At 58.8% G+C, this 27,136-nt stretch overlaps 2 protein-coding genes across 10 annotated transcripts in view; one reads left to right on the plus strand and one right to left on the minus strand.

Moving 5' to 3' along the window:
• CCDC85C (coiled-coil domain containing 85C) overlaps positions 1–17,992 on the plus strand; it is a 71,119-nt gene extending 53,127 nt beyond the window's left edge. The window contains exons 2-6 of one of the 2 annotated variants that reach the window (XM_036882122.2): positions 1,456–1,529; positions 9,041–9,148; positions 13,156–13,251; positions 13,940–14,038; positions 14,720–17,992. In XM_036882122.2, coding sequence (XP_036738017.1) covers positions 1,456–1,529; positions 9,041–9,148; positions 13,156–13,251; positions 13,940–14,038; positions 14,720–14,809 — 467 coding nt within the window. In that variant the 3' untranslated portion in view covers positions 14,810–17,992. The remainder of the gene's footprint in view (positions 1–1,455; positions 1,530–9,040; positions 9,149–13,155; positions 13,252–13,939; positions 14,039–14,719) is intronic. The other variant, XM_057488155.1, reaches the window with a different exon arrangement.
• Positions 17,993–18,449: 457 nt separating this feature from the next.
• The window catches only part of CCNK (cyclin K), a 30,069-nt gene continuing 21,382 nt past the window's right edge, over positions 18,450–27,136 (minus strand). For all 8 annotated transcript variants that reach the window (XM_036882113.2, XM_036882119.2, XM_036882117.2 and 5 more), the window contains 5 exons: positions 26,472–26,641; positions 25,888–26,150; positions 25,240–25,270; positions 22,530–22,601; positions 18,450–19,802 (listed from right to left, as the gene is read on the minus strand). In XM_036882113.2, coding sequence (XP_036738008.1) covers positions 19,177–19,802; positions 22,530–22,601; positions 25,240–25,270; positions 25,888–26,150; positions 26,472–26,641 — 1,162 coding nt within the window. In that variant the 3' untranslated portion in view covers positions 18,450–19,176. The remainder of the gene's footprint in view (positions 19,803–22,529; positions 22,602–25,239; positions 25,271–25,887; positions 26,151–26,471; positions 26,642–27,136) is intronic.

Here is a 27,136-nt window from a genome sequence, read left to right on the forward strand (position 1 = left end):
GTGTAATTCCCCAGCAGCCAGTGGGTGTGGCTGGCCCCCCCCATTCCTGCCCAGGGCTGGGCTGAATGCTCCTGGGTCTGTCGGGGCCGGGTGGGTGGGGCTCCTGGGGGGGCCTTCCCATGGCCTGGGGAACAGAGTGACCCTTGGCAGGCAGGTTAGGGGGCATAACTGGGGATGGCCATGCTGATGGGCAGGAACCCTTAGGGCCTAGGCCGAGCCCCAGTGTGGGAAGGTCATGGCATTCTGGGGAGGGAGCGGCGCCCCAGTCCTGCAGGGCATCAAGAGGGAGGGGTGTGACATCCCTGTAGGTCATGCAGTGGGGAGGACCCCGAGGGGCTTCATCATTCCCACGGCTGCAGACTGTCCAGCGTGTCCTCCAGCAGCGTCAAGCCCCCACTGCTCACCCAGGAGTGTCAAGAGTTTGTGGGGTCTGTTTCAGAGCCCCCCAAGGCAGCAGTGTGGGGACTAGAGAGCTGGCTTTGGTCAAAGGTCTGGTGCCTTCTGAGATAAAGGGCTGGTGGTGTAGTCTGGGAGGCCCCTGTGTCCTCTGGAGGGGCAGGAGGGTGTGGCGGGAAGAGCAGGGACGGGCCAGGGGTCAGATGTGTCCAGGCCGCTGTCTGAGCCCTGTGAGCTCTGGTGAGGTGCTCTTGCCGGTGGGAGGCGGCCCGTCCCTTACCAGGTGCCGTCTGGCTGGGGAGCTGACTCTCCGCCGCCGCTCCTCCCTCTGCACCTGCGCCTGCCTTGACATTTCCTGGCCTGTGTTCCTCCTCCGTCCCTCTGGCACCTCTGCCCTAGGTTGTTGCCCTTGGCCTCCATCCAGACAGCTTCCCTCCTAGCGACCTGGCCTGGAGTGACTTAGTGGTCACTTTTTTCCTTTGATACTGGCTTCCAGCCTGATGGGGGGATAGGACTAGGGTTCTGCCTGCTTTTCTGACGTGACTATAAATCAGGGTTAGGCGGGGAGGGTGGGTGGATTTCACCCATGGGTACAGTCAGAAAGTGGGGGTGTCTGGTTGGGGAGCGGCTCCCTGGCCTGGCCCGGCACTTGGCTCCTGACCACTCTCATTGGTACAAGAGTCCCACGGGAAAGGCACTGGCTTGCCTGCAGTAATGTCCCCTGCACGTCAGGCAGGGGGAGCAGGGGACCCCCAGATACTGATGTGCCCAGGTCAGGAGCCTCATTTTGCCGGCCGTGTAGAGGAGGGGGCTCTCTGAACTTGGACTGTGGGGTGGGCTGTCCCCTGGTTGTAGGATCCCATTGGGGGTGTTGGGAGAACTCTTTTTGGACTGGAGGCATTGTGGAGGCTGAAGGAATCTGTCCAGGACAACCTGGTCTCCTTCCTGCAGGTCCCAGAAACCCAGGGCCAGAGGCCCACAGTGGGGAGTGGAGGAGGCCGGCCTTTTCCACTGGACCCTGCATCTGATGCTGACGTGCCCTCCCTTATGTCATTCCAGATCCCTCGTCCACCTACATGCGGCAGCTGGAGTCTGAGGTGCGGCTGCTCGAGGGCGACAAGCCCCTTGCACAGGTAGGCTGGAATGTGGGTGGATGGCAGTGGGCGGTGCCTGCTGCACCCGAAGGTCAGTGTGAGCCCTGCCCACGCCCTGCTCCAGCGTCCACCCCTGTTCCCAGCAGCTCCCTTTCCCCTTTACATCCCACCTGCCCCCATTCCAGCCTGGAGTCACCTCCTGCAACTCTGGGGCCATAGACCTAATCCTTGCTCCAAGACCTCCAGGGTCCCCTCTGTCATAGCCCCCGGAGGTCTGAGCTCGTTGAGGGCCAGCACTGGGCCGTCCCAGACATGGTGCAACGCAGAATTGCTGAAGAAATAGGCTGCTTTGCCTGGCCTGCAGACAGTTAGATCGAGGCCCGAGAGGTGGGCTGGCAGGCTCTCGCTCAGACCTGCGTGGAGGCCTCCTTGCCCCTGGACGCTCCCCCACTTGGCCTGGCCAGTGCCCACAGACAGTGCCATGCCTCATCCTATTATGTCCCCAGCACAGGGATGGTGGGTCAGCCACTCGGGGATGAGGGCGGTGCGGGGTGGAGGTGACGGAGGGTGAGAGGCAGGCAGGGGCACGGGAGGACGGGCCTGCGTCTCCACTCACCCTGGGCAGCTGCAGCGCGGAGGGAGAGTGACTGCCAGGACCAGGGGCCTTCCCCACTGGTGGGGGGCTGTGGTCAGCCCCACTGGGCTCCAGCTTCTTTCTCCTTTGTACCCATCCCTGCTTACTGTCCTCTGCCCCTCCCCTGCTGCACCCCTGCCCCTAAGGAGTCAGCTGGGATGCCCAGAGCATTTCTCTGGGAACCAACCCCAGGGAGGCTTCACTGCTGGTCCCGTTGCCAGGTGACCAGTGGGCTTGGTGCCACTGCCCTGCTCAGGAAGCCTGCAGCACCCTTCTGCCCACTGGGTGGCTGCTGGGAGGCTGATGACCCTGACCACGTGCAGCCCCACTGTCCTCACATGCCCTGCCCCTGCCCAGGCAGAGTGAACACTCCCCACAGCCCTGTAGGACTCGGGGAGCACGGTCCACAGTCAGGTCCCCCCATTCCTCCACCACACCCATGCTCAGGTGTGCAGCCAGGCATTGCTTTACAAGGCTGGTTTTGTGACTTTGTATGTTGGCTTAAGGTCCCTTACTGCAGAAGGGCGTGGCCGTAAGACATGTGCCACCTCAGGGCTGGCGAGCCCAGGGATGGGCTGGGTCTCTGCTGCCTGTGGCTGGGTCTCCTTAGACCCAAACCTTCCAAGAGGTCCTGACCCGGGCTGGTCATGGTTGCTAAGAAGCAGACTGCAGAAATGACACCAGGAAACCAGGGTGGTGGGGGAAGCGTTAGGACTGGGGGGCTTCTGCTTTGGAGCAGGTGCCCACCCAGAGAACAGGGCAGGGTGTCATTCACCCCAGCCACTGCACTGTGGGATGACACCAGGACCACGTGCTGGTGGCCGAAGCCTTGGGCCGCTGGGGTTGGCGGCCTTGTGAGTGCTGCAGTGTGGCTGTCGTCTTGCTGCTCTCTCAGAGCAGCAGGGTGGGCGCTCAAGCCCCGAATTTGGGATGCTGTTTGCAGTGTTATTCCGCTGTCCAAGTGGGGCACTGCTTGTGGTTGCTTCTGCACAGGGATGAGAGGGTCCCCTCCTGTCCTGGACCACATTGTCCCCCTAGGGAAATGCACCTCAGTTCCAAGCGATCGGTCTGGGGGTCGCAGCAGTGAGGGTCTGTCTCCGTCTGGGCGCATGCCAGATGCCCATCGGGGGGGTCGTACGGACCTTCACTGGGACCCAGGCTTGCTGGCTGCAGGGGGAGACTGTGCCTGTGCCCGGCTTAGTGCTGGTACGGGGGAGTGCTGGGAACTCAGAGACCATGCTGGAGATGTGCCAGGTGCCGTATTTCTCTAGCAGAACTTATCTTTCTCCTCAGCTAAATCTTGTGAAGCAGGATGGTCGTCGAGTGGGCTTGTGTGTGTCAGGGGGGGAGGGGGCACCCAGGACCCAGCCCTCATCTCTTCCTCAGTGGGGACTCTGCCGGTGTGCAGGGGGCTTGTCTAGGGTCTCCCAGTAGGCAAGTATCAGGGCCCCACCCAGCACCCCAAGAAGGGGGCAGCGTCTGGTGCTAGGGACTTGGCCCCTTGGGGCATCGCAGGTCCTTGTCCTCTTGCGGCAGCAGAGGGACTGGCCCTCAACCTACAGCCAGAAGGCACCCAGGGGCTGGTGGGTTATAGATGGGCTCCTACAGCCCCTGCCACCTGCTGTCACCAGAGTTTGGCCCTGAGGGCAGGTGGGTTCTGTTAGTCATAGAGGAACACGGTTTTTCCGAGTCGGAGAAGGGCCCTCCTGGGTGCTCAAGGCTTCCTGGTGGCAGTTAACACCCCCATTTGCCTTTGGATTCCTGGGGTGGCTGAGAGGGGACCAGTCTGCATACCTACTTAGTGTGAAATTGGTGACCTGCTGTGCGCATGGTCCTGGGCGTGCAGGGCTGACCGGGTCGAAACCTGCCCTCAGGGAGCTCTCTGTCCAGTCCTGCTCGCACCCTCATCTGACTACCTCCTTGTCTCAGCGCTCAGGACTCACGAGCACAAGGGGGCTGCTAGGGGACAGTGCAGGTGGGGAGAGCCCTGTGGGCAGGACCCACACTGAGAGTACTTGCCTCCTTCTAAGGGGGGCCAGGGAAGGTGGGGTTGACTTAGCCTTCTTCCTCCTGGCTTCCTGCAAGTCAGGGGCTCCCAGCCCAGGCACAGCCTCCTGCCAACAGCCTTCCCCGGCCACCCCAGGGGACGTGGCACTTGCTGTGAGCTGTCAGCCCCACGGGCTGCCCTCGCTGGCTGATAGGGTATCGTGATGCTGCCTTGGAGAGCCTGGCCCACACCTCTGCTGGACTGTCAGCTACTCAAGGACGTGCTGCAGGCTCCGAGTGGTCATACCTGTGCCTCCACTATTCAGCACAACTGGGCTGGGTGGCTGCATCGTGGGGAGCCCCTGGCTGCCCTCACCCGAGTTCTCGGCCAAGAGGGGAGGCTGGTTCTTGCCCAGAATAAGGGAGGTCTGCTTGCCCAAGGGCGAGCTGCTTCATAAGGTAGTGAGCATACCATCTCTGGAGGTAATCAAGTGATGGGTAACCGTCCCTGGGAGTCCTGGAGAATGCTGCCCTGGAGGGATTCCGGCCTCGGCCGCCTGGGCTTCAGCTGGGGAACCTGTGATGCTGGTACTTCAGCCTTTCATTGAAATCAAGTCGCTCAGAAGCCTCCAGCCCTGTGCAAAGTGGGAAATCTGCCTTTTGGCGAAAAGCAGGAGGGAGCAGCATTATTCTGTCTTAAGGGCATGCGACCTGGGTTTGGGCGGGAGGGCGGAGAGCGTCTGCGATTCCGCGCCCACGGGCCCATCCCCTGCCCCCATGGCCGCTATTTAACTCCAAACAGCTTTCATTAAAAACGTGCCAGAGCGTTCACAGACGAAATTACTGGATTGCAGTTCGTGTTTTCCTTCTCATGGGAGCTCTAAAATCTCATCAGCACAGCCGCTTCCCCTGCTGTGATTCGTCGAGAGCCCCCGCGCGCACTGCCGTTTTTCCTGTGGGCTCTCGAGCCCGGCCGGGCTGGGCTGTGGGTGGCTGTCACCGGCGCTCGGGCCTCCGCCCTGGCCTTCCCTTATCTAACTCTCCTGCTGGGCGGATGAAGGAAGCCGCCGTGGGGGCCCAGAGCCTGCTGTACGGAAGAGCAAGGAGCGCTTGCCGCGCTCCGTCTCCCTGGGCGAGCCGCGGCCATCTGTGGGAGCGCCCCTCGCAGCTGGCTTGGATCTGGGGGCCCCTCAGAAGGGCTGCTGCCTGTGGGAGCCTTGGGCAGGCCTTCCTGCCCCGTGCGGCAGGTGCTCTGTCCTTGCTGAAGCTGGGGCTTTGAAAACTGGGGAGCTCCTGTAAGGCACTGTGGGGATTCCCTATCCCTGCCCTTGGACCCACTGCGGACCAGCTGAGCCCGGTGGCTTTGGGCTAACGGGTGTCCAGGGGAGGGGTGGCAGAGGTGAGGGTCATGTCTGGGGTGTGCTGGGTGACACTACCCTCTCCCCTTGCAGCTGCCCCGGCTCTGTGGCCGCCCAGGAAACTGGCTCCAGGTAGCACTGCCTGCCGGGACTCGTTTGCAGTGGTGTCTGGGGTGGGGGCTGCTTTGAGGGCCGTGTGGTGCCCTGTCTTCTCTGGGTTCCCCCCAGCATCCTCCCGCCCCTTCCTGGGCGCTGCCCATCGCCCAGGTGCCCTGGTCCTGCCTTGGGGTTTCTTTCCAGGATCTGCCCTCTCTCTGAGCTGGCATTAATCCCCAGCTTTACAGAGCAATAGCAACAGACTCTCCCGGGCTGCTGCACACGGGCCCTTCCCACCCGTCTCTCAACGGATTTGCCCAACTTGTGAGGGCAGCAGGCTAGTCAGTGTACCCCCACTTTGCAGTGAGAGCCCTTCGGTGCAAAGTGGGAGGAGGGGTCTGTCCAGGTTGCATGAGTCAGTGGTGGCTCCCAGCTGGCCCCAGTGGGGAGTGGGTCTGGGTCCTGGAGGAGATCTGGGAGCTGCCTGGAGGAAGGAGGGGCCCCAGGGCACCCAGTGCTGGCCCCTGCCCCTGGGGGTTGGAGCCCCTTCTGCGTGCTGGAGACACCACCCCTCCCTGCACCGAGAGGGCCAGCGGGCGGAAGGTCCCTTGGGGTGATGCCCTCACAGGGGTCTTGTCGCTGGTCACTGCATACGGATCGGCCTGGGCCCTGAGTCGGCGGTCTGAGCGGTCGCCTGGGGCAGGCTGCCGCTGGGGACGCCCCGGTCAGTGCTTACCCATGAGCACCCGCCCTGCGGTCCCCACTTCAGGTGTCAGGCACTGCCTTCCTCTCGAGCTGCCCCTGTTGGGGACGGGCTGGGTAGAAGGGGCAGGGCTGGGTTTGCAGTAGACGCTTGCTTCCTTCCCTTCTAAGGGTTCGGGAACCACCTGCTCTGGGAGTCAGCTCCTTGCTCCCGGAGTTCTGAAGGACCCATCCATGGTGGGGAGACCGCAGGCGGCAGGGCAGGCACCCACCCTCTCCTGGTGAGCGGCATTGTGCCCATTTCTCCCGAACCTTCCTTACCTGCCAGGTGCAGACCCAGTCACCCTAGAAGGCTATTTCAGCTCCACTTCCCCTCAGCAATAAAAACCCTGGGATTTCATTCTTCCAGGACACCTGTGGGTGAATACCAGGATTTAAAATTTGGATTTAAGTGCAATTGTGGTTTCTGATTTTGATGCATCATTAGTCACATTGCCCCTAATGAGAGATTGTGCATTTCTCCTGCCAGCTTTGTGGCTTGCTAATAAAGTTCTGTGGATGTGCAAGTATTTATAGGTGATCACTGAAGGCAGGGGTGGGAATTGCATGCTGCTAATTAAAAAACTCCCCACCCCTTGTACACAGCTCCTCCCAAGGAAATTATCTGGAGGGAGGGAGGAGACAAGACAAACCAGTGTTTTCAGTGATGGCATGTGTGTTGCTGAAGCCACTTGGTCCAGGGCCAGAGGAGCCGTGGAGGAGGGGACAGCCCAGAACAGGATCTAGACGGCATGCAGCAAAGGACACTCAGCGCCCAGCTGTCCTGGTCCCAGGGACTGGCAGGGGAGCAGTGGCTCAGATCCCTGGCCAAGTAAATGTCACTGTGCTTGTTGGGCCAGGTAGCTCTGACACCTGGTCCCTTCTTCTCACCAGTCTGCGAGGCAGGTGGGAGGTTCCTGCAGAAGCGTGTCAGGGCCAGGCCGGTGCTCTGTGCAACAGGTGTGCACGTTCTGGGTGTTTGGGTACACTGGAGAAGGTTTTGTAACTGTTGCAGATTGGCCAGGAAAATAACTTGGTTTGGGATTTTTGCCTTTGAGTGGAGCTGGCGGTGACAACTGTCCCCCCTCCAAGGAGGTGGGCCAGGGGGGCATGGGCCCCCTGATGAGGGTGCCCAGCCATGGTGGGGGGTGAGTGAGTGCTGGGCCACGGGGCGGGGCAGGGGCTGTGGCCTCTTTCTCTTTTTTTGGTGCTTGGTGGTTCCGAGGCTCAGCGTGATTGGACCCCTGGCTGGGTCAGGAGCACTGTACCTTGGGCCCTAATGCCTCCTGTGAACCCAGGCATGGCCGTGAGTGGGGGTAGCGGTCAAAGACTGAGGGCCATGTCCAGGGTCTCCCTGGTGGGACGCTGCCACACTTTGGAGCCATCATGGAGGTTCAGTCTGCACTTCTCTCCCCTCTGTGCCCCTTGGGGACCTTTATGTCACTCATGTCCTCCCGGAGGCCACAACTGCGGGAATAGTACCAGCAGGCCCCTGGGGGAGCCTTTAATCATGGCCTGCCTGCGCCACTCTGTGCAGTGTCCCCTCTGGCACTCCTGGGGTGCCTCCTTCTACCTTATCCCACAGACGCCTACCAGGCACTGCTGTGCGCCACCTGAGCATCCTGTTGAGACCTGGGGGGTTTGACTTGGGTCTGATGGGGCGGGAGAGAAAACCCCAGGGAGTCAGTGGGACTGGAGACCCTGCTGGGAACGGGGGCCTGGGCCCAGTGCCTGGCCGGCAGGGGGGGTGCAGATCCCTGTGGGCTGCCCGCGGGCGAGCTGCAGGAGGGAGCCCCAGGCCCGGCCACGGCTTTGATGGGATGTTCTGCAGCATTTTATCTGCCAACCGCATTCCCCCTGTTCCTTCGAAGAAGAAAAGTGTTTGGGCCAGAAATCCGCCCCAGGTCTCAGTGACAGAGCCCCGAAAGGCCTGCTTCTGTTCAGCTGGCCCAGCGGCTTGCGTTGGGCCGACTGTGACCCATGGGTCCTTTCCTGCGCTGGCTCCTGGCCCCCAGCCTCTGTGGTGTTTGCTTTGCCCCAACGGAAGCCACCAAAGGCCATGTATGTGTCTGTTCATTCGTTCATTTGTTCGATCATTCATTCATTCACTTGTGAACTCCTTTGGCCCCCAGCCCCAAGCATGCACTGGGCACCATTAGGAGCCCAGCCTGTCCTGGTCTCTGTGGACACAGGGGGCTGAGACCAGTGTCCACATTTGGGGGCTCCTGTCTGATGTGGAGGCTAACAGGCTGCCTGAGCTGAGCACCGTGACAGGCCCACTCTGGGGGGAGCCCCAGCGCCTGCTGGAGGCAGGAGGACTTCCCCATGGATGCGGGCCCTCGGGGCCGGAGAGGGCACGGCGTGCCCCAGGCCCGGGGCGAGGCCCCCCTGTGCGGGACGCTGGAGCAGAAGAACCAGGTCAGGGGTGGGGAGGTCATGCACGCATTCACTCAGCTGTTTGATTCGGCCGCTCAACAGATGCTTATAAAGCATATGTCGTGGAGTAAAACAAAGTCCCTGACCCCGTGGCAGCGATGTGGCAGCGATATCGCGTGGGGGGATGGGTGTGAAGGGCTGTGGATGATGCTGTGAGGACGGACACAGCAGGGCCGCACGCAGGCGCATCAGCCACGCGGAGGCCGTGGCAGGGGTGTCTGGTCCGGTGGGCAGCCCAAGTCCTTGTGCCCCGTCCGCTCAGCGCCTCGCATCTACCCTCTCTCCTGTCTCCCCTGCAGCTGGCGGGCCCTGGAGAGTTCCGGACGCTGCGTAAAGGCTTCTCTCCGTACCACTCAGAGTCCCAGCTGGCGAGCCTGCCTCCCTCCTACCAGGACGCCCTGCAGAACGTAAGAGCCCCTCCTCTCGGAGCTCACTGTTCACATGTGGACCCAGTGCCTCCGGAATTCCCTGTCCACATGCCAGTGGAGGGGCAAGGCTCAGAGCTGCCAGCGGCCCGCGGGGGCCCGTGGGTGCTCTGTGGCCGAGCCAGGGTCGGGGTCCTCGGCCTCTGCCCGAGCTGCTTCCAGGTCAGGGAGGGCAGTGGGTCAAGGCTTGGCCTTCCTCATTCCCCTCACTCCGGCCCTGGCCTCCCCCTTCCCAGAAAGGGCCTGGGCTCCCTGACCCTTAGAGCCCTGTAGGGGCCCAGGGTATGGGCAGAGGTGGAGGCCTAGCTCGGGTGACGCTGTGGCAGCTTGGGGCAGCCTGGAGGACACAGAGCAGCTGCCTAGGCCTGGCCGTTATGCCCCTGGGCGGCTCTGCAGCCCGTGTCACTCCCCACTGTGGGGAGGAAGCCCGGCAGGCGCTGGAGCTCTGGGTGGGAATGTGGGGTGTGCGCGCGGGTTGTACTGAGGGTGGGGAGGAGCTCAGTTTGTGGGCTGTGTGCCTCAGGTATCAGCGGGGCCTCCCCGACTGTCCCGGGCTACCACCTGCCCTGCTGGAGAAGGGAGGGGGCGGTGTGGGGCCAGCGCTCTGGGATGTGGATGGCCCTGTGGGTGCATGCACCTGTCATCCCTGTGTGACAGCCTGTGCCTAGGGGCAGAAAGCACAGAGTGGTCGCAGGGGCCGGGGCAGGGCGGTGGCTAACGGGTATGGAGTTTCTTCTGGGCATGATGAAAATGTGGTGATTACACCAATCTGTGAGTGTGCTAAAGCCCACCACCCAAGGAGCACTTACCCGCATGCTCTGTAGGTGATGTAAGAACAGCCACGTTTGTTGAGTGTCTGTTGGGAGCAGTGCTGGGCAGGGGGCTCTCCATGCATGTAGGCCCCACAGCGAGGCAGGGACCCTGACTGTCCGCATGGAACAGATGAGGAACTGGGCCGGCCTGAGGCCACTCTGCAAGGTGGGCACACGTGCCTGGATTTCCGCCCTGGGCTCCTGGCCAGCAGGAGGTGGCCAACAGGAGGAGGGAGGTGGCCTTCCCTCCACCTGGCCAGCAGGGGTGGCCTCAGGGTCCTCAGCAGAGCCCCGCTGGGCTCGGTGCGGGCGGAAGCAGGCTGGTACTGCTGCAGGCTGCTGGCCAAGCGCTCTGTCTCTGCGGAGGCCCTCACACCTGCTCCAGGACTGTGGCTGCTGAGGCACATAGTCCAGACGTTCATCCAGGAGCCTGTGGCTGAACAAGGCTCCCCGTGCTTCCTGATGAAGGCTCTGTAAAGCTGGGTGGTGCCCTGGTGGGTTGGCACCTCAGTCCTTCATGCTCCTGTCCTCATCTGTCCCTGCTGTTCATTCTGCTCCTCTGTGGGACTTGAACGTCCCATGGTTACAGAGCGTGGGGCACTGAAGCCTTCCCAGTGGTCTGCAAACTGTGAAGCACGGTGCAGCCTGGTCCGTGGGCTCACTCCCCAGTCTCTCTGGAGAGAACTCCCCTGGCTGAGCCCCTGAGGCCTCCGTGTTGCCCATCAGTGTTCTGGAAGGCTCTCTCAAGGGGGCCATGGGAGGGGCTCTGTAGCCTCACCTCCTTTCACCCTGCAGAGCATGCTGCATGTGAGGGGCTGTCACCCCACTTTGGACAGGAGGGGGGGATTGCCCAAGGGGTGGGTGGGTTGCCGGGGCCGCTGGCTAGTTAGTGCTGGTACCAGGTTGCCTTGGGCTTGGAGGCCAGAGGCCAGCTGGGGCTCCTCCAGGGTTTGGGGGGCAGGTCCGTGGGGTTGGTGGAGAGGATGGAGAGCCACTGAGGCTGCCGAGGCTCAGAGGTCAGGCCTCCTGGGGTGTTCACAGGGCTCGGCGCCCTTCCTGGGTCCTGGGGAGCCCATGTCTAGCACGTGAGGGCTTGTATGGGGGGACCTTCTGTGCCCTGAGGCTTCTGGGCCTGGCTCTTCAGTACCTGGGCACATCTTCCGTGAGGCCACATGCAGGTCCCGGGGATGGTGAGCAGAGAGGCCATGTGTCAGTGGGTCCCAAGGTGAAGCCCGTGGCCCTGTGGGGCGAGGACACCCCTGCCGGGCTGGCCATCCCAGCCTACTCCCCTCCTCCCCATTCCCCCCCCCCCCCCGCCCGCCTGCACCACCGGCTGAGTGTCCCTCAGGGACCCCCAGCTTCTCCCCGATTTGGGTCACTGGTCCACGTGGCCGTGGGGCAGGGTGCAGGGACCCCACTGGACCCCGGACTCAGGGCCCAGGGAGGAAGCTGTCGGTGGAGAGGAGGCTCAAGGGCCCTTGGGGAAGCTGGCTCCCCCAGTTTTTTTTGTCAGTTTACTTTATTTTTAAGCACAGAATTCAGTGGTTTTTTTAGTATATTTTCAGATTTGTGCAATTATCACAATAGTGCGTTTTCATCAGCTCCAAAAGAAACTGTCTCCCTTAGCATTCCCTTCCTGCTCCTCCTTCCCCAGTCCCTGGCAACTAACGCGCTTTCTGCCTCTGTAGATTGTCTATCCTGGACATTTCCTGTAATTAACATGCCGTCCTCTGTGGCTTCTTTCTCTCAGCACAGTGGTTTTGAGGTTCCTGGGGGTTGTAGCGCCAGGGGTGCCAAGGGTCAGGCACGTGTGTGGCTGTCTCCCCCTGCTGGCCAGTCGGAGGAGTGCAGCCCTCCGGCTCAGGAGGTGCACCTGCGTGTGGCCCGCCTTCCATCCACCCCTCCCCTTCTGGGGTTCTCCCATATGACAAATATGGCCCGGGCACCAGAGGCCAGGCAGCTTGGCCAGGAGCTAGGGAAACAGCTGTTGGGCAGCATCCCAGCACACTGAACACACCCGGGGACCAGGAGCCTTTCTGTTGTCCTGACAAGGAAACCGAGGCCCTGAATGGGTCCTGCCCTGCCTCGAGTCCTGGCCGGTAGAGCCTCGCCCAAGCCCCGCTTCCCTGCCCAGTGGAGCCCGCAAGGCCTGGGAGCAGATCCAGGTCGGTGGGCAGTCGAGGGGAGTGCGGAGGGGTCGGCCCGCAGCAGAAGGTCCCGGGCCCCGAGGGTCGGTCTCTGCACAGTGTGGCCAGGGTGGTGGCCCCATCCGCGGAGCTCAGTGAGCCGCCTGGGCACCGGAGGAGTCGTGTGGACCCACTGCCCGAGCAGGGGGCCACGGCTCAGGGGAGGGAAGGATGAGCAGGGGGCACAGCTTCCCTTGCACAGGAGCTCGCTGGGTGCTGGCGTCTTCCCTCCGGTCTCTGGTGCTTGCTGGTTCCCCAGGCCCACTCCCGGTGTCTCCCCACCTCGTGGCTCCTGCCGGGCCTGCGGGCTCCTTCCTGGGGCCTTGCTGCTGAGCTTGTTCATGGGGGCCTGGGCCCAGCGACCCCCTGTAGCCCAAGGCAGAAGCCCTGCTCTCTACCCCATGGCCACCTGGGCCAAGAACCCCAGAGGAGACGCTGGGGGGCCCTGGGCACACAGGGGGGCAGGGTGCTGGGAGGCTGGAGCCCTGCCTTGCCTCAGCCCGGCTCCTGCAGGCTGATGTGGGACTTGGGCACCTGGTTTCCAATAAGAGTGCTTGCTGAACGAGGGGGCTTCCCCCAGGTGCCTGGACAAGGCTGGGGGCTGGGAGCAGGACCAGGAAGCGGGGGTGCCCTGTGGGTGGGGTCCGGTTGAACTCACGTCCTGGCTGGCTGGTGGGAAGGTCTGTGGAGTCAGGCCCCTGGGCTTCGGTAGGTGAGCTGTTTGAGTCTCTGTCCTCTCTGAGCTGCACTGGTGACGTCTGTGACCTTCCACATGGGCTGTGTAGAGGAGCCCGCAGAGTGCTGGGGGTGCATCTGGGTGCTGCCCTCCAACCCAGGCCCGGCCGCCCCCCACCCCACCTCCTCACCCTCATCGGCCCGGCCCCAGCTCCCCCAGTCCGAGCTCCGGCAGGGACCTCTCTCAGCTGCTGCTCACGCCTGCAGCCGCCACCTGGGAGCCGTTTGGGGCAAGGCGTGTGATTCCTTCCCGCAGGGCCCAGCCAGCCTGGGGGCTGAGCTGTCCTCGCCCGTCTCTGCTGGCTACAGCTCTGCAGGACAGAAGCCAGAGGCTGTTGTGCATGCCATGAAGGTGAGGGGCTAGCCCTACCCACCCTCACCCCATTTTCACTCCCTTGGGAGCCCCTGGATCCCTGGTGGGACCATGGGACCTTGACCCCACATTCTCCTCTGAGTCCAGGAGCATCTGAGCAGCAGGATGGGGGCTTTCTGCTCTGTGGGGGGCTGCCTGGAACACTTTGGGGGAGTGGTTCATAGGAGCTGGGGGGTGGTAGCAAGTGTGTGAACCACGTGTCACGCCCATGACTGGGGAAACAGGTGGGGGAGGGAGGCAGGCACTCCCCCTGGGCAGAGAGTTGGGGCAGGACTGCGGCAGGCCTTGGGCTTAGGCCTCCAGGCCCAGCCCCTCCTCCCTGCTTGGGGCCTCCAGGCGAGGGTCCCAGGAGGCGCTGGTTTCTCCTGGGGCAGCTCACCACCTGGAGCACATCCCCGCATCCCTTCACCTGTGTGTGTGCGGCCACAGTGCACCGTCCCCAGGGTGGGTGTGCGGGTGGGGAGGCACACTTTGCACCTGGGGCAGTAGCTGGGATGCGGGCACACACACACGCACATGCAGCTGTGTGTGTACACATGGCCCACGTGCGCAAGCTGGCTCCAGCCTCCGGTCCTGTGCCTGTTAGTCGCAAGTTGGAGGGAGCCCCTGTCTGAGATGGCTGTGCCCATCTGGCCCCCGCTGCCCAGCCTCGGGACTGTCCCCACAGGTCCTGGAGGTGCACGAGAACCTGGACCGGCAGCTTCAGGACAGCTGTGAGGAGGACCTGAGCGAGAAGGAGAAGGCCATTGTCCGCGAGATGTGCAACGTGAGGCCCCTCCCGGGCTGGGCGCAGTGGAGGGCGTCCTGGGCCCAGCGCTGCCACTGTGGCCGTGCCTTCCCTGTGTGGGAGGGTGGAGCCCCGACCCGCTCTTATCCCCCTGCCCCACCCAGAGAAGAGGGTGCCTGATTCTGCAGGTCCGTCCATCCCAGGAGCCCCGCGTTCCCTGGGTGTCTGGGGCCTCTGGTGGCGGCCGACCTTCAGGTGGCACTTACGTCGGGGCTCGAGCACCTGCAGGGCTTTGTGTTTGGAAGCTGGGCTACTCTGGGTCTGCCCGGGAGAGCCTCCTCCATGATCGGCTGGCTGGCACAGGTTGTATCTGGGCTCTTAGAGGAGCCAGCAGGGAAGGGAGGTTCATGGGGCTGAACCCAGGCCTCATGTGGGGTGGGGTATTCTGAACCCCCTTCTAGGCTGCTTCTGGGTTCATGGGACCCCCTGAACCGCTGCGAGACCAAGTCTGCTCCCCAGCGATGACCTACTTAGGACGGCAGGCACAGCCATGAGGGTGGACGTGCAAAGACCTGTCTGGGCCTCACGGGGCCTCAGTTTCTCCTCCCGGCCGCTTGGCTCTGGGGCTGTGGGTGACTTTGCAGAGCAGTGAGGCGGTGTGTGCACAGGCCAGCAGGCAGGCTCAGGTGGCTCCCCACTCACATCTCACCCCTCCCGCAGGTGGTCTGGAGGAAACTGGGAGATGCCGCCAGCTCCAAGCCCTCCATCCGGCAGCACCTGTCTGGGAACCAGTTCAAGGGGCCTTTGTAGGGCCGTTGCTCTGCGGACACGGACTGGCCCTGCCTGGGGCCCTGTGGACACGGACTGGTCTTGCTGGGCCCGAGGGGGAGTCGGCAGGCCCTCGAGCTGAGTCACCTTGTTTTCCTGTGGTGAACTGTATATAGGCCGCTGCCCACCGTCGCCTGGCTGCCGTGGGTCCAGCACATGGACAGCCGGGCCTCCATCTCCTGCCTCTCACACACCAGCAATCTGCGAGAGTGGCGGCCACCGTTCTCTGCCGTGCAGTGGCCTGGACGGCCTCCTTACTGCTGCCGGGCTGGGCTCTGGGCGCCTTGGTGGGAGGCTGAAGGCTGCTCTGAGAGGCCAGCCCAGGAACCATCCAGGCCGAGCCCAGCCTTAAGGAAGGGTACCTCATCAAGCCCTCTACCCCTGGCGGCCACCCTCGTGGGGGAGAGGCAACTGGCAGCTGGACCTGACTTCGGGGCACCACTTCTCACCCACCTGCTGTGGCCTGGATGCTGGCTCACCGAGCGCTGGGTCCCAAGTCAGGGACGAGGAAACTTATGCCCAAGGCTGGCTGGAGGCTTCCGAGGCCCATCCTCTGCCCCCCTTGTCCAGCTCCCTGCTGCAGGCTGCTGCTTGTTTTTAGTTCACACCCTCACCCCAAAACACATTCTCTGCTGTGTCCCCCACCCCATGCCAGGTTGTGCCCTGTCTTTTCGGGTCCCTCGTGCCTGGTGCCTGAGGCATCTTCCTTTGTGTGGTTCACCCGATGGGCCAGGAAGTAGGAGGGCTGTGGGGGTGTCTCCGGCTGGCCTCTGCTCAGCTGTGGCACCCTGAGCCTGGCCCCCTCCTGGGCCCTGGGGACAGAGCTGTGTGGGCTGCAGGTGGCGAGTTCTGCCCTCCCTGGGGGAGCCTGGCCTCCCTGGCTCTGGCTCCCACTTGCTGGGTGACCTTCAGCAAGCCGCTCGGCCTCTCTAGGCCCCCGGTGGGAAGGTGAGGTCCCGGGTTTCCGGCTGCACCCCACCGTGCGAGGCCATCGGCTTGGTCGGCTTGTGCCCGTATGGCCGCGAGCTGCCGGGGCCCACCTGCTGGGGAGGCTGCTGGCGGGTGGGCCGGGCGGAGCCGGGGCCCGAGCTGAGGCCCGCCGCCTCCCTCCCTCCAGCGGGGGACTGTAGCCTCCCCTCTCCGGGTCTGTGCCCTCCGCTGTAGAATGGGTGGCGCAAGGCCGTCCTTGCAGGGGCCTGGGGATCAAATGAAACCTTTGGTGTAAATGGCCATGTACAAACTGTAAAGTGCGATATATAAATCTCTGAATCTGTGAGGAAATGAGGGCCAGAGGGGTAAATGACCCGTGGCACATGAGCTCCCAGACGCTGGAAGGTGAGACAGGCCACCGTGAATGCTGTGACCAGCCCTGGCGTCTACTAGTCGGTCCAGGTCCTCACCTGCCAGCCAACGCCCTGCACTCGCAGCGGGACTCAGGGCCTCCTGTGGCTTGAAGGATCCCGGCTGTCTTCCCGTGGGGCAGGCCTCGTCCAGGCCCACGCGAGGGATGTGGACAGGCAGGGGACGTAAAGTTAAGTCCTGTTCCGATCCCCAGCAGGGACTCTGAGCAGCGTCTCCACCTGTTTGCCACTGTCCCCCTTGGGTCTTACTCTCAGGGGAAAGTCTGGTGGCCTGTTGTGCCCAGGGAAGTGCTAAGTGGGGCTTCCAGTGGTGATAGGTGTGTCCCTCTTGCCCTGGGTGTTACAGGGAGCTCTGGGCTCTTTCAGGAAGGAGCTCACCGCAGGTCAGGTGGTGAGCTCCCTGTCACCGCAGGTGTGCGTGGGAGCTGGGGAACATCTTTGGTTGTGGCACTGGGTGATTCCTGCTCAAGTGGCCAGTGAGCTGGGGGAGACAGACGCTCTTTCTGGGTCTTGTAATCCAAAGATTCACAGAGCAGCCCCAAGGTGGGTATGGGTCCATTTCGGGTGGGAGCCACATCTGGGAGCCCATTTGTCACACTTGGGTGCAGTTGTTTTGGCCACCACTGAAAATAAGCAATAAGTAAAGGCTCCTGGTGTCTGCAGCTCTCCTGCAAACACACCCCGGGAAGAATAGCCTCCGAGGGACCTTCCTCTCTTGGGGGAAGCGCCCTGTCTCATGCTGCAGTGGCACCAGAGTGTAGGTGGGGCGTTTCTGCCGGAAGCAGCTGCCCGCCTGCTGTGGACGCAGCAGCAGCCAGGTACAGAGGTCTCTCTCCTTCCCGCCCCTGCTGTGTCCGAGCCAGCACTGCATGCGGGTGGCTTTCTAGGACAGTCACCTAATGTAATGAGCTGTTAAAAACCAGCAGCGCCTCTGCTTGACTCCATGAGGGGGGCACGGTGGGCAGGCTGGGGAGGGTCAGAGGGCCTCGGTACAGGGGCAGTCAGGGCCAGCTCAGCTCGGGTCCCAGCTCTGCCACTAACGGAGCACGCATGGGGTGACACTGGGTGACTCCAACCTTCTGGAGCCTTAGCTCTAAAACTCATGGTGGGGTTGAGGGTGTTACTGAACTCGGTGTCCTTACATGAGGGCCCCTTTCTGTTTCAAATACTCTGACTCTAGACCTTGAAGCCCAGTGTGGCACCTGTTCCGTGGCTTCAGTTCCCACTGTGATGATGTCACCCTTCCAGCCTCACACCAGGTGGCCAAGCTCATCCTGGAATCGGAATCTACTGAGCACATTTTTTAGGGTGGCACATTTTTATCCAAAAGTTATTAGCTACACATCAGTGTTTGAAAGAAGTGATATTTCATTGTTTTTTTTCTTGAGAACTTGAGAGGAAACATACTACTGAATTTTTTTTTAAAGAAACTAAATGCATGACTGCAGAGCGGTAGAGGTGCATATTTTCATAATGGGGGAGGGGGTAATACTTGTGCTGCTTTCTGGGATGGGCTGGAACGTCTGGTTCCTGTCCCCGGCTGGCAGCTGCAGACCAGGATGCTGGGAAAACGGGGCCAGTCCCCTCCCAGCCCCGGGAAGAGCTGGGAGCTGTGGACTCCTGGGCCGTTTCTACCTGCGATTGAAACACATTCATTTGGGGAGAGGAAAAAATAGAACTTTTTGATAGCGTGGTAAAAACACTGATTTGAACTATTTTAGTAAAAGGAGCAACAGAGAAGATTGTGATAGTGTATACTTTGCACTAGATAAATAAAGGCTCTCTGCAAGCCTCGTGGCAGGTGCATGGTGCTTGTCTGTCTTGGGCTGTGGGGTTGCTGGGCCCAGGGTTGGAGTCCCTGGGAGGCCCTCAGATGGGGGTTCGGCCGCGAGCAGCCCCCTCCCCTGGACAGCCAGTCCCGCCCCAGGGTAGATGGTATGGACCACTAACTGTGATTCCCATGGCCTCTGTCTATAGTCACAGGCCAGAAACAAAGGATTTCACACCCAAGTAAGTCCCTGTCTAACCTGGGAACCTGTGCTCACGCAGGTACGTTTGGCAGTTCCAGACTGGCTCCTCCCAGCAAGGCAGCGCAGGTGCAGTGTGTAGAGTCTGGCCTGGAGGGCAGTGCCCTGGCAGACTCCCCCACCCGCTGCCCGCTCCTCGGCCGTGGGGCCAGAGCCTGCTCTGTTCCAGACTTCAAACCGGGGGCTGCTTACGACCCGAGGCCCCACCTTCCTTCCACCAGTAGCAAACAGTGGTATTTTCAGAATGATTTTATTTGAATAACTGACTGAAGGAGTCTTGTTTGTAACGAAGGTGGAATTCACAGTATGCTGTTACATTCACACTTAAAAAATATATCTCTGTACAGGAATTTGCAAATCCGTGTAAACATACATTACTTTCCCAGTACATTTCTCCCCTTCTCCCTGGAGGAACAAGCAAAAAGCCATCCAAGGCAACCCCTTCAAAATAACTTTAATACAAAAGACGTAAATATCTCCTTAATAAAAAAAGAGGTTCATCTGATCTACTGGGTGTCACGGGAGAGGACATCACAGAATTAAAGTGATGACAACAGCTTAACTTCAGATGGAACTGGAAAATTGAAAACTTGAGTTTCCAGGTAAAATAGGCACTGATCTCTAGAAGGAAATTCACTCCTGGCTGAAGCTCTTTGCTGAGCCAGTGTGGCTGGTTAACATCCTCACCAGCATAAAGCAGCCGGGTGCAGGGCTCCGGCGACACCAGCTGGAACGGAGCCAGTCAGGCACAGCTGGTGCCCAGGCTCCACTGAAAGCCGCCGTCTCCCTGCTCCACACGTCGGAGGACCACCGGATTTCATCTCGTGGCGCGTCCGCTTCCTCCCACGCTGTAAAACTCTAGTATTACACAGATAACCTGCTGTTTACCCCCTTGAACCACTCTTCAAGTTTATTAGAAAAACATTTGCTAAAAAAAACAAAGGGAAAAAAAGGCATCAGGCTATCTCATCCAGGCTGCCCGCCCTAGCCCCCCAACTGGAGGCATGCCGGGTGGGGGAATGGGTGGGGGCACGGGGGGCTGTCCTCCGGGGGGGACAGCTGGGGGCGGGTAGCTAGCTGGTGGCAGGCCCAGGCCTGGAGGAGGGTGAGGTGGGACTGCGTGGGTGGGGGGCAGGCGCGGGGGTGGGGGTGGGAAGTTAGGGTTGTAGGTGGGTGGGGGTGGGGGGTAGCCTGGAGTTGGGGGAGGAATAGCAGGCGGGGGGAAGGAGGCTGGAGGAGGGGGCACGGGTGGGGGGGGAGGGTTGGGGGGATACACGTGTGGGTGGTAGGGCAGGTGGGCTGGCGGGCCATAGGCTGGGGGCATGGCGCCGTAGGATGGGCCCTCGGTCTTCATCATGGACTGCAGGCTCTGGTAGCCCTCTCCGGACATGTAGGAGCTGGTGGTGGACATCCCGGTCATGTAGCTGGAAGGTGGGGGTGGCGGCGGCCGGTGCGGCAGCGGTGGTGGCTGGTGCACAGGGGCTGGGTGGGCCGGAGGAGGAATCTGGACTTTGGGCAGCTCACTGGCATCCACAGGGCCCGGTGGCTCAGCCTCACTTAAGGCAGCCGCGAGGGGGGGCTTCCGGTCTGCAGAGGAGAGACAAGTCACTGGCCAGCCCTGGGCGGCTCCACAGGGGTGTGTTCACTGACTGCCTCCGGGGGAAGGTGGGGAGGGCCCGGGCCACAAAGCGGCTCTTCAGGCCACCCCCGGATGCCTGGACCCTGGGACAGCACCGGTAGGCTGTTGCTCCTCAAGTGCCACTTTCACAGAGAGCAGCAAGTAGCTGTTACCTTTGCAGTTTGTGCTCATGTCCTGATGCCATCAGCTTGTTCCTTGTTACACGGGCCTCCATCCCACCCCTTGCTGTTCTGGGTCCCCTCACTCTGTCCTCACACCAGCCATTGGCAGAGCCTGCACGCAAGCATGGAGCCCCTGCTGCCCCAGGGACCCAGCCTCCTCGTCCCGGTACGAACACCTGCAGACACGTTTGGGGCCCCTCTGCCTGTGTCTCCTTGTGGCAGGGCCGTGCTGTGCTACCGTCTGCAGCACCGCATCTAGCCCACAGCCTGGGAGCTGGTCAAACGAGTCAGGGGGCATTTAGAAAGGAATGGACAGACTAATGTTGCTCATACGAAACCTTCATAAGAGTGTATATCAATGACACCTTAATATAAAAAAACATAATGGACAAACTCTGGTGGTCCCAATGCAGTCACCAAAGTAGCAATTCTGGGACGAGATGCAGCCCCACTGCATGCTCGCACAGCGCCCGAGGAGTCATGGTTCCCCACTATGCCCCCCACCCCTAGTGCTGCCTGCCCACCCACTTCTTCCTGAGCCTCGCCTCACGTTTTCCCCTGCGACTAACCCCCTGCTCATCCGTGGTCAGACTCCGAGGGAACAACACTGCATCCCCCACGGGGGAGCCCATCACCAAGAACATCTCTTCTCAAGGCAGCCCAGAAATCAAAGGAGCAAAACCTCTGGTTGCAGAGAACACAACAAAGGGGCCACAGGCCATGCAGTGGCTTCCAGTCCCCAGCACTGTCCCAGGTGCCCCTGGAGCTCCGCACAGGCCTGACTGTGCTCAAGGTGGCTCGGTGAGGCCAGTGTGCCGGGACACAGCCACACCCGCACTGCTCTGTCAGCCAACGGCCTGCGGTGTCTGCTGTTCCCTTACTGTTCTCGCCAAAGTACAGCAGAGTTTCAGGCTGGCCAGGACATCTTTCAGCGACAGACATGTCCCTGGGCCCGCCTGTGCTCACCCAGTCAGAAGGCCAGACACACCCTGGAGAGCTGGCCTGGGCCCTGGGCAGGGCCAGACCCTCTGGTTCTAGAAGTTGACTAGAGGACACAAAGTATGAGCCCAAGGCCAGTGCAGAAAAGTGCCCATCACCCTGAGTCCCTCCTGTGTGTCACCCCATGGCCACCTGAGTCCAATGTGCTCTTCCAACGTGAAGAGACCACCTCCTATAACATGCAAGTCTGCTGCCTCCTCAGGTCAGCAGCGCAGTCAGCCTGGGACCCCAGCTCCCAGCTGCATGTGCTGCTGACATCTGACCACCAGCAGCCGCCCACCCGCTGAAACACGCCTGGTGCCCTACGCGCCTCCTCCCTTCTTGGCTCTCAGGAACCGCGGCTCTACCTCCATTCTCCCCCCGCAACACCACAGTCTCCTGCTCCTCCTCCTCCAAGCCCTGCTTCCCCACCACCGTCTGCCATAAACAACTACAGAAGAGTGACTGGGGCCTCGCCGAAGACAGCTCTGCAGCCAGACCTGCCGACCTCTTGCTTCAGGCACCAGGGCTGCCAGGCCTGGGTCGCACCCCCGCTGCCCCAGTCGGAGCTCTTCATGCCATGCCAGCACTGGCCTTGGCCTCTGCTGTGTGCCGCTTGCGCCTGTCCTGGGCTTCCCGGCCCAGGCGCTGGGAATCACAGTTCCTGAGGAGATGCTTCCTAACTTCCAAGGACCAGCTGCATGTGTCTTTTTAAGCAAGCTTCATACTGAACTGGGAACTGTGGGCTTTGTCCCAGAGTAGAAAATGATGCCTGTTTTCTCAAAGCTTATCAACTACCAGGACTGACTATAAGCAGAAGAAATTGAATTAGCAGTACATATTAGCTTGCTATAGGCAGCAACCAGCGTTAGTGCAGCCCCCTGAAGCAGGAGGTGCGGGCAGGGGTTCAGAGAAGTCTCTGGAATATGCACCACCCTGCAGAAAACACAACTCCTGCCTTCTCCAGTTTGATGCTCTGTCTTTCAAAATGCTGCCACAGGTGAAGAATGCTACATTCCTCATGACTATTCTTTATTTGTAATGATGTCAAGGAAGCTTCCCAGTTCACTGTGTACCTGTTGAGAACTCTTAAATTTGTTCTCCATGTGACTGTATGAATAATTACCTGTTCTTCAAAATGTACAGAGAAGATATCCTGCCAGGAGGAAACAGATGTGAGAGAGACTCTAGTCTGAGACCCACAGCGATACTGCCTGGGACTGGGTACATGATCTTATGCTGGCTGGGCTTTGTTTTCCTAAAACTGACTCTAGATTCATTTATCCTGGGTTGTTCAGCATTTCTATATGTGAGAGGTGAGAGGATATTCAAGATATACTTAGAATTTACAACATCCTCAAAATGTTTGTAAATTGTTTGTAAAAACAAAACAAAAGAATTTTGTAAGATCCGTGGCCATTACCTTTTTATATTTCCCTACAGTCTCCCTTCTACAAACTTTCCCCCAGGCCTCCCCAAGTCTGTCCTTTAACAAGGAGAGGCGAGCTGGCATTCCCAAGCGGCTTTCACACTTACCTGCAGGTGGGTGGGCTGGAGGCAATGGAGGGTGAGTGGTCTCAATTTTGGGAATTTTAGGTGGTGGCGGTTCTAAAAAGAAAAACAGATTAAAAAGCCACTCATAACCCTTCATGTGAATAAACATGTCAGAGGGCAAAAGAAAGACAAATACACTGTTTAGGAATTTCTTTAGGGGAAAAAGAGCAGCATGACCAAGGCTTTAGGGGGCAGGAGGAAGCCCTCAGCTAAACCACTGTATGGTCCTTTCAAGGGAACAAATCAAACACCTTCCTAGCACCCTCCAGAAAGCAACCCCTAGCTTCTCTTAGAGTCAGCCCATTTTCCACATCGACCCAACTGCCGGCATTAAGACAAGCCCTCCCAACGAGCACCTTCTCAGTTACCAAGGGTCCCCTATCGGAGTGCTTGCTGGCACACGGAACACACAGAAAGGCCCGAGAGCTCACAGGAGAAGCCCCACATTTTTATTCTCACTCAGCACATTTTATTTTCTCTCTCACATGTATTTGCTCCCAGTTGGCAGTGCATCAGAAGCACACTGACTGGCCCCAGCAGAGACTGGGGGCTGGTGAGCTTTCACAGAAGCAGTTGGGACCACTTGGGGCAGAGGAAAGAGCCCACCCTCAGGGTCCAGGCAGCTACACGTGAACAGCCACCACAGGGACAACGTCAAGTCGCCAAGACAGGCCCCAAGTCCAACCCCTTTGCTCATAAAGGCAGATGTGCACACGATCAAACAAGACTCCGCTTTCTGTGTTTTTTGGCCTTTTCCTCCCGAAGCTCACTTCATCTGGCTTGTGCGTTGCTCTGATCGGATTCTACTCTGGCACTGCTGACCACTTTCTTGGCTTCCTCTGTTCCAAGCACAGGCCGAATTCAAGGTCCAGGGACATCTCTCCCTATCCTCTTCCTCAGAATATAGGTGTGTGGACTGCAGATCTACACCTCTAGCTTCCTCCTCCTCCGCAGCCCTGGTCCTGACTTGTAGGTCCAGCCAGAGGCCTGGCAGACAGCGCCAGACACACAGCCCCGTCTCGGGCATCGCGCTGCCCTTGGACGCCACCTCCAGCCACCCCTCCGCAGCCAGCCAGCCCACACCGTCTCTACCAGTGCTGCTCAACAGAAGTCTAAGGAGAGACACACGTAGAATTCACATAATTTTAAATTTCCTAGTGGCCATGTTAAAAAGAGGTGAAATTTTAATATTTAATGTGATACATTAAAAATTTGATTTCAATGTGTAATTAATGTAAAAATTTATTAGTAATATTTTTTACATTCTTTTTTCTTACTAACTCTTGGAAACCCTGTGTGGCTTCTGCATCGGGGGCACATGGTAATTTGAGCTGGCCATGTTTCAAGCTCCCGACGGCCCCTGCCACTTGCGGCTGTGTGCTGGAGACCCTACCTGGAGGCTGGGTGTGCAGCCTCCCTCCCTTTCTGGCCCCAAGACCCCATTCTGACTTGGCCTTTGCCCAGTCTCAGTCAGATACTTGCCAAGCCTGGTTCTGCACCATTTGTCCTATTACTGCTGCCAGGAAACTCTAAAATGAACTCAGACATTGCCATTCTGCTCAAAAATCGCTGATGACTCCCACTGTTTATGTAAAACTAATATTCCCCCAGGAGGCCCCCATCATCTGGTTTCACCCCTTCAGCCCTATCAAAACCTACTCCCTTTCAGCTTTTCACACTCCAGACTCCTCTCTCTATTTCCAAGTCCTTTGCTCTTGTGTCCTTCAGCCTAAAGGCTCCGCCCCCCTCAGTGGCGGCCACCCAAAGGCAAGCCGCCCAAGGCCACCACTGGCTCATGCCTGCCTCCCTAACAGACGCAGGAGTCAGCGCAGCTCGCCGGCAAGTCCACGGGGCAAGGAGCACAGCCCACTCTCCATGTCTCACGCTGCCTGTTGGTGGCTAAAAAAAATTTCACCTATACTCAACTCATCATTTCCTGAAAGATCCTGGTAAGAATGGAGGTTTTTCGTAAATTAAAGATCTCACCATAGTTCAATAAATAATTCACTGAGTTCCTATTCTGGAACCAAAGCAACAGAAACAGAAATGTGTAAATATGGTCTGTTCCTTCAAAGAGTTCAGTGCATCAGGGCTGAGGAACAAGACACGAAACACTTCCAATTTTCTGCTCTGTTATCTTCCAGATTTTCCTCATGCTTTATTTCCAATATAGAAACAAATTACCCAACTTTAGCTTAGGCTCCACAAAAAAACAAAAAACAAAACAAAAACAGTGTTGAAAGGTCTGGCCCCCTAAGCAGCAGGGCCCAGTCCCCGCTGTGCGCCATGCCGCCCTCTCTCCCCAGCACGCGGTTGCTTGGCGGTAGTGTGGGGACGCCTGGGGCCCTGCACTCTCTCTACTCTGGTGGACTGAACTAACCACTAAAAACAAGCATTTTTAGAATGGTGACAGTTCTCTTACATCAGAGCTACATGTTTATAAATGTTACTGCATACATTTTTGTTGCCATGAATCTTTTTTGATGATTTTTGTCAGACTAGTCTAAAAATACAGTCAGGACAGAGGAGACAATCTACTTTTTCTGAGAGCAGGCAGGGTAGTTTTTGATGGGCTATGAGGTTAAATTTTGAGGCCAATCTACATTTGAAAGGCAAGAATTTTGACCAAGAATTTAAGGTTTTGATTAATAAACATAAACCGAAGAAACAAAACATGAGGACAGGACATTACCTGCTGCTTTCTCTTCCTTGGGAGAAACAACCTGTTAAAACAGAAAATACCAATTGTTAACCAAGACCCTGGGGGCAGTAAGGAAAAACCAATTCATCCAGGCGCTACGAGGATCAGAGCACAGAACACAAAAAAAAGCCTCAGACAAAAATTAACATTGTCAAGTTGCAGGGTGAACCTGGCATGTAACGGACCATCATTTCTGCTTCCTTCCTCTTCCCCTTTTCCAAACAGAATCACTGACTTTTCTGAATGGTGCGTTCTGAGCAAGGCTATCTCAGGCCCTCTGACACACTGCCCTGAGGCCAAGAGCGGACTCTGCTGCCGGCTGCCTTTGGGAGCCAGCTGTGTACCACCAAGGGCTTCCTCCACTGGCTGGACTGCTGCCGCTGGGAGAAACTTTTACCCATTCTCCGTGTCACTCAAAGCACCGAAGACGACAGAGCCAGAGGACTGGACACCCACTCAGCAGTTGGGGTGCAGACGTGGAGATGATGCCCTCATGGGCTTCAGGGCCCTGCAGGCGAGGACACTAGTCTTCAGGCTCTACACATGGATGTGACAGTGGGGAGCCAGACATGCCACCCTTGCTGTCAGCGTCCCGGCAATGCCTCAGAAATGGCAGGGCCTGCGTGCCAGCCCACTCACCACAGCTCGTTTGGCTGGTCGGGGAGGACTGGGCTGGGGGGAGGGCTTCCGGGGCGGTGGGGCTGGTGGCGGCGGGGCTGACTGCTGAGTGTCCTTCTGCGGTGGTGGGGGCGGGTCAGAGCCTGGGGGCGGCAGTGACGGTGGCACTGGTGGCACTTGTGGTGTCGGCTGCAGAGATGGGGGCTGCTGCAGCTGATGGGGTGTGTGGTGAGGCATCTGTTGTTTCCCTTGTGAGTAGAGATCCAGGATTTGGTGGCAGATATCTAAACAACAGGCAACAATCACATTTATGACAAATCGATGCATTTTAAGTCAAATTTGACCTAGGGAAAACCCAGCCCATCCCACTTTCAGGTATGATTCCACTACAAGAATCAGTAAGCGAGGATCGTATCTGCAACCTACCCAAACTCTCTGCTCACAGCACTGGTGTGTGTACTTAGCTCACTGAAACTGAGTGCTGGGCTGGAGAGAACATCACCATCAGAGAAATGAATTAACAGCATGTATGGGCCTAGGTGGGGAGACCTGTTCTTGGGATTCAAGGTTCATGGAGAAGAACGAGAGCTCAGTGTGTCCAGTACCTTCCAAAACGTCCACGGGGACATCCTGTACAAACTGCTCCCACCACCTCCTGTACATGGGTTTGGAAGTCCATTCCTGTATTTCGAATTTGCACAAACGTCCTGCAAGATACATCACTGCTACTGCTATGATCTCTGGTTCCCACTGCAGTGACAAGGTCGTGCAGAGGCTATTCAACAAGAAAAAGAGGTGACTTGGATGAGCACACGTGTATGATCATCCCAGGCATAGAGATAAGATAACATATGTAAATGTCAGTTTGCTTAAATAATCTTCCTTAAACAAGTAAAGCATTAGAGATAAAAAAGCAAGTTTTACATCTTCTAAAAGTTATCAAAATAAGATACTTTTACCATAGTTTATTAATTTGTTCCTTAAAAAATCAGAATTTCAGCACATTCAAAAATCACTGTCATAAAATACAAATGAGAATGGCTTATGTTCTTTATTTAAACTGTTGAAATCCTAGCAATGGACATGTCTCCTCAAATGACGACAAACCTACTCACAGGCATTCAGTTCCCCACATGGCACCTTATTAGATCCCTGGGCTCTAAGAACATAAAGACTCTAAAACCATTATAAGGAAGCATATTTGGGCAGAACCAAATGGGTTCTAAGTATTTTGTTGTCAAAATTCTCAGGTGTGTGGTTTTGGACTTAT

Source organism: Manis pentadactyla, chromosome 11 (assembly GCF_030020395.1).
Source record: "Manis pentadactyla isolate mManPen7 chromosome 11, mManPen7.hap1, whole genome shotgun sequence".
Lineage (NCBI taxonomy): Eukaryota > Metazoa > Chordata > Mammalia > Pholidota > Manidae > Manis > Manis pentadactyla.